General features: G+C 41.7%; 1 protein-coding gene across 1 annotated transcript; it reads right to left on the bottom strand.

Moving 5' to 3' along the window:
• Positions 1-1393: 1393 nt before the first annotated feature.
• On the bottom strand, positions 1394-5893 carry lsm3 (LSM3 homolog, U6 small nuclear RNA and mRNA degradation associated). The gene is made up of 4 exons (XM_030091969.1): positions 5772-5893; positions 4286-4396; positions 4034-4129; positions 1394-1934 (listed from the first exon to the last, which is right to left on the bottom strand). Exons 1-4 carry the CDS (start codon positions 5790-5792, stop codon positions 1854-1856), a joined length of 309 nt encoding a protein of 102 aa, XP_029947829.1. The 5' UTR covers positions 5793-5893; the 3' UTR covers positions 1394-1853.
• Between the last annotated feature and the right edge of the window lie 215 nt (positions 5894-6108).

The following is a 6108-nucleotide window of genomic DNA, read 5'->3' as shown; positions in this document are numbered from 1 at the left end:
ATCCTCTGCTAGGAAGTGACAGAAATCATCACCCAGCACTGATTTACTGGAAATCTGAGAAAAGTGAGATGGAACAAAGAATGAGGTACAAACGTCTTTTAAATGGTGCAAATTAAGAAAAACGCAGAAAACACTGTTAAAGGAGCATCAGCTACAGGCCGATACCGAGTACCGATACCAGCACTGACCTGTATCTATCACGTGTGGTGGACACGCGCCATTACAGTCCAGTACTCTGCGCCGTACCGGACCCGATGCTGGGACCGGCACGATGGAGAACCACAGAACTGAACAGTGCAAAGCATCAGAGGAAAATGATGAAGCCATGAATCAAAAAGCAAGTGAAGAGAAAAAAACATGTTCCCATCAGGAAATCTGGAGCCTGCTGCATGAACTCCACCAAGAAGCTCTAGGTTTCCAGTCTAATAATCTTAATTAGTGGATGATTTCTCTCCAGTGCGAATGTTTCTATTTTTTTTCTTTCTTTAAAATAAATAAGATAATATGATGGACTGCAGATGACTTTGAAATTGAATGTCTTTTTTTTTTTTAAGACAAATTGTCAGATTTGAACTTAATTGCAGACTCCTCGAGGATTTTGTAAGCAGCCCCACAGTCCTACCTTTTAAGACAAAGACAATAAATCTCATTCAAGGGAAATACTGTAAATCTAGAAAGGAAACATTTGAAAATGGTGATTTTCGTCATCTTGATTATTCCTCTGCCGTAACAGTGATTTAGAAAATTAAAACTCATATTGTTTATTTCTATTTTACGTGATGTCAGATGTGGAAAAGCATCTATTTGTGGGATGTGCAGCAGAGCTGAAGGTGAATTTCTGGGGCGGGGGGGGGTTCGGTCTGAAATGATCAAAAAGTGGTTTACAGAGAAAAAAAAATAAGATGAAAAAGGAAAAAAAAAGTGCCAATGATTTGAGTTGCACTGCCATCTAGTGGTCAACAACTGTCTCTATAAACTTTTTTTTTTTAACCATTAACTGCATTTGAGACATTCTTATTGGAACAGACACTGAGATTTAACATTTTAAAAAATGTTACATAAACACACTGACTCAAGTGATTTTGTTGCATTTAATTTAGTTTGTAATAATTTCCCTGCTTATTATTCATCGATTCCGTTTGTATGAACCTAAGGAACAACTTCAATCTGTGTAAATCAGGCATGATCATCTGGATTGGCTTTGTGTGCAGGAAACGTGTTTGAGCAGCTGGTTTTCTGGATGTTTTATGTGGCCAAATGTACATAAAGACAATTTCTGTCACTGAAAATAATTTTTTTCTTCTTGTACATCGATTAAAAAAAAAAAAAAAAGCATCTGATCAGGTCAGTGCTGTTGTCACGAATCTACATACATATATAAAGCAGATTTAAAAAAAAAAAAAAGTATGGAAATTTGGGAATAGAACTTATTTCTGATGAAGTTGGAAAAACAACCCTAATTGGCTGAAAATGTGAAATGACGTCGAACATTTAATAAGAAGTGCCAGAAGATTATTTTTCTAATTCTCTTTTTTTTTAATAAAGTTTGACAAAACTAAAACAAACATCAGAGCCAAGTTTATCTCAACAATATGGAAAAAAGAAAAAACAACAACAAAAACCCGCAAAAAAGTGAATGGGCTCACAGCCGCTTCGGCTCCTGTGAGATTTTTACTGGAACAAACAAAGAAGATTCTTTAAAAGCTCCAAACACAAACCGGCAGTCCAGCTTCTCCCAAACGCTCCGATTCAACTAAACAAACGTCTTTTTTCCTCCAAAGAAACATGAGGAACTTGAGAAGATTGGTGAAAGTGAAGTGAAGATGTTGTCTGGAGAGTCCGGCTTTGGAGCGTTAACCGACCCGGAGGGGCGGAGCTACGAGCACGACGCCGTCTCCTCGCACGAACAGCATGGGGATGTTCCTCTTGGTGGACTGAAACCACACGGAAAGAAACTGGGATTAACGCAGGCTGGAGGAGTCCCTTCAGAACAGCTCGGAGAGAGCGTCCGTCTGGCAGAAACACTGAAAACAGGGTTGTTTCCATGGAGACGGGGTGTTTTCAGACTCCTACAGACCCCCACAACGCTCCAACAGTTCATCATTTTCACTTCTCTAACTGAAGTAACACTGCTTCAGTCTTCTAGTTTTATGAGTTTTTCTTTATGTGAGCAAAACTTTAAAGTGAGATTTTCCTTCTGTGGATGTTTGATTAAATAAATTATGAGAATGTTTCATGAAATCACGCTGATCAGATTCTCTTAATGTTTTGTGTGCAGTTTGATATCTGGGTGTAATTCAGTTTTTTTTTAAGACAGGATTGGTCATTTCTGCATCTCAAATAAATCTAAATGTCATAAATTGGTTTGAACACTAAAAGAAGCTGAATTTATCCTCCAGGCCGAAGGAGTCCAGCAGGCTTTGTTTCAGGGACCAGAGCAGTAAAATGCAGTCATGATTAGGGCTGGGTACCGTTAGATATTTTTCAGGTACAAGTACTTTTTCAATACCTCACGTACGGTACCGCTTCCTGAACGGTACTTTTTTCGGTTCCTGCCTCCACGGCGCACAGACGACGCCATGGCTGCATTTGCACTTCATGCCACTAGGTGTGCTGTTGGCATGTTCAACCTTATTTTACACAGACACCACAGAGGAAGAAGGGCGCTGCAGACTCTCTCTGCATGTAGTTAGAAAGACCGTGAGACGGCAAGACGTGGTAAAATGTTCAATGATGTGATGCACTGTTTTTTCAATAAAAGAGAAGAACTGAACGATCGTTTCCGCGCAGGTTTATTGACCGCAGCCACTTAAAGAACCAAAACTGATACCCGTACACACGTCTTTTGTTCGGTACCGGTATATACCGAAGTTTTTCGGTCGGTACCACTGAGGTACCATTAAACGGTACCCAGCCCTAGTCATGACGACCTTTAAATTTAAACTTTAAAGTTTGTCTTTGATGTGAAAATTTCCATTTTTTTCATGAAACCAAAAAAATTACTTTGGAAAAACACTCCAAACTGTTGCATTGTGGGTGTTTTTACAAACCCCTCCTAACAGCATGGCTTTGAAGCTAATGCTAGTTAGTAGTGATGCAACGGATCACTAAACTCACGGATCGGATCGTTCCTCGGATCAAGAGTCACGGATCGGATCACTTTTCGGATCAGCAAATAGCAACAAAAAAAAAACAAACTATGTTTTGTCTGTTTATTAGAAATTTAAATTATTAAATTTAAATATATAAAACCAGTGCCAATGCATAATAGCTTCTTTTTAACATAATTATTATTGAAAAACAACTTAAAAGTGCAATATACACGAATATCTCCTTCATTTAAAATATAATAATGAACCAAAAATCAATTTAAAGTGCAACAGCAACATAAAAAGGCTGGTTCAAAAGACCATTAATAAAATAAAACTCAAAGGTGAACATAAGAAGACATCTTCCTTGAAACGAGGAGAGGAACCTGACCTGAACACACTGACAGCATAACAGCTTTAGCCCGGTCGGACTGCGCAAGGAGAGGCTGCTTAAACGCTGCGGTGTTGCTTCAAACGTGCGACATGCTCCCTGAGTTTCCACTTTCATATGGCTTTTTTATGCCACAGTGCCGACACACACCGTCGCGGTTTTGCCCACTGACCTCTTTCCTTCGTTGTCATATTTGACAGGGAAACCAAAATGCAGGAGATTTAAGTGTCGCGGGGCGTTAAGCTCCTCCTTTCCTCCGCTCGCCATGTCTGCTCTCCTCCTTTCTCTACTTAACACAACCTGTGTGCGGCCTGAGCACAACTTTCTTTCTTTTCTTTTCTTATCGATCCGCAGGTCACTTTTGTGCCAAACCGATGACGTTGATCCGAACGGATCAATGATGATCCGTTGCACCACTACTAGTTAGCTAGCTTTCATGCCAGCATCTCCGGTATCTCAGTATTTTGTTGGTGTTTTGGCCAGATTGGAGCCTCACTGTGTACCGGTTTTGGCCCACGGGCCTTATGGTTAACATCCCTGTGGAAAAACATACCTTGTAGAGTTCTTCATAAGTCTCCTCGTCGATCTCCACGGTGGTCACCGTCTCCTCCACGTCACCCAGGATCATGTTCAGATGCTGATCGTACGCCTGCAGCACACAGAGGACACGTCGGGTTGGAAACAGGTCTCAATTTGCAGCAGATGCAAAAGAACACTGGTAATTTTTCAGCGTTCCGGCAGATTAACAGCAACATCCAGCTCCCCCTGTGACCAAAACACAACTGACGAGGTGACGAGGTCTCACATGCAGTCTGCCGCGGAGCTCCCGGTCGTTCTTCATCTTCACGTAGATCCGCTCGTCCAGGCTGAGCCGGATCAGATCCAGCGGCTCCTCCACGGTGTTGGTGGTCGGTTGCTGCAGCACAGATCAATCAATCAATCAAACTCTATTTGTAGAGCACTTTTTCATATTTATAAAAAACAACGCAAAGTGCTGAACAATAAAAACAGTCATAAAAACAAAAGAATAAAAACCGCACCATCAATCAGTTTACGCCACACCCCCACACACACACACACACACACACACACACACAAACAGACACACTCCGAATTATTTGCACACAGCAGAGGAGACATGGCATGGCACTAAGCATCATGGGAAAACACTACCGGTGGGGCTGTCCACACCAGGAGAAGGCTAAGGTCATTAATACTGGGGCCCCAGCGCTCGACCCCCGACCACGACCGACCGAGGTGAGGGGACTCCCAGGCCTGCCGGGACCAGAGGACTCGAGCGCAGTGACCCCAGCAGAGGACCGGAACCAACTCCCGGTGTGAAGGACCCCCCCTCAGGAAACACTGGAGTTAAACAGCTAAAAACATAAAAAGACATGATACAAAGTATAGTGATATAGAAGAGCCATTCGTTTGCCTTTAAATGGGTAAGAGCAACGAAAAAGTTTGGATTTCCAGAAGAAATTGCAAGCGTGAGCACTGTAGATGAAACTGTGAAGCTGAAAAGGTCAAATGGAGCTAAAGTGTCAATAACAATGAAAAAGAATTAATAAAGCAACACTGTGTCTTCGGGTGTGTGTGTGTGTGTTGACAGGGAGACAAAGATTGACTCTAGCTTCTCTAAACTGCGGCGTTAATTTAAGTTACATTACAATTAACTTCAGGTTCACATCACTGATGTGGTTAACTGGTTAACTTATGATCAAACATCTGGATAGAAAACATACAGGAGGGACACTCCTACACATTCTTAGAAAGAAAATAGACTATAACTAAGAATTCACGTATCACATAAGCTTAACGAACGCAAGATTTAACCATAAAATGTTGTATTTGAAACTGGATACAATAAACTTTACTTTCTAAATACATCAAAGACTAACAAAATACAACATTTACACGAGACTGTCAATGCTATCAGAAGGTAGCGTGCATTCAAATACACAGAGGAGAGGTAAACATGTGAAATAAAACACATACTTTGACTTTTGGCCTCCTATTATATTGATTTTAAACTATACTTTAACCAATGTTTATTGAAGAAAATCCCTCCAGAAAAGCACGTTTCTAAAGCTCCGTTAGCTTAAGCGGCTAACGCAGCTAGCTTCCAGACAGGCCTCTCCGCTCTGCAAACACGTCCTTATTACGGTAACAGTCGCCAGAAGCCCGAGGAATCAAACTACAACTGCAAGTGTTTTTCTCTCGGCCTTTAGAGATAATAACATGCATGCTGTGTAGCGAAAAAGTGTTTAAAGGAACCAAACTGCGCCGACCTGCTCCACTTCGTCCGCCATGGTTTTTGAGTCTGCGTCCCGGAAGTGACGTTCTGCGTGGGTTGCCAGGTCCAAGTAGAAAGACGCGTTTTCAAACAAGAGACTCCAGCGTCAGATCTACAGAAACTGGATGTTGATCATCTTGGGTCGGCGCGTCATTCTGAGCGCGCATGTTTTTGACCTGGCAACCAAACCATGGGCGCAGGTACATTTCTCACTGTCTGTGGATAAACGATTAAAAACCAATGCATGGACACGCGCTTTTCCAGTAACCACTGTCTGTCGACACACTTTAATTAACCAGTGTTCCGACCTATGTACATTTCCAGTAAACACT

This window comes from Salarias fasciatus, chromosome 5 (assembly GCF_902148845.1).
Source record: "Salarias fasciatus chromosome 5, fSalaFa1.1, whole genome shotgun sequence".
Classification (NCBI taxonomy): domain Eukaryota; kingdom Metazoa; phylum Chordata; class Actinopteri; order Blenniiformes; family Blenniidae; genus Salarias; species Salarias fasciatus.
The sequence above is the reverse complement of the archived record's forward strand: the minus strand, read 5'-3'. Positions and strand labels throughout refer to the sequence as shown.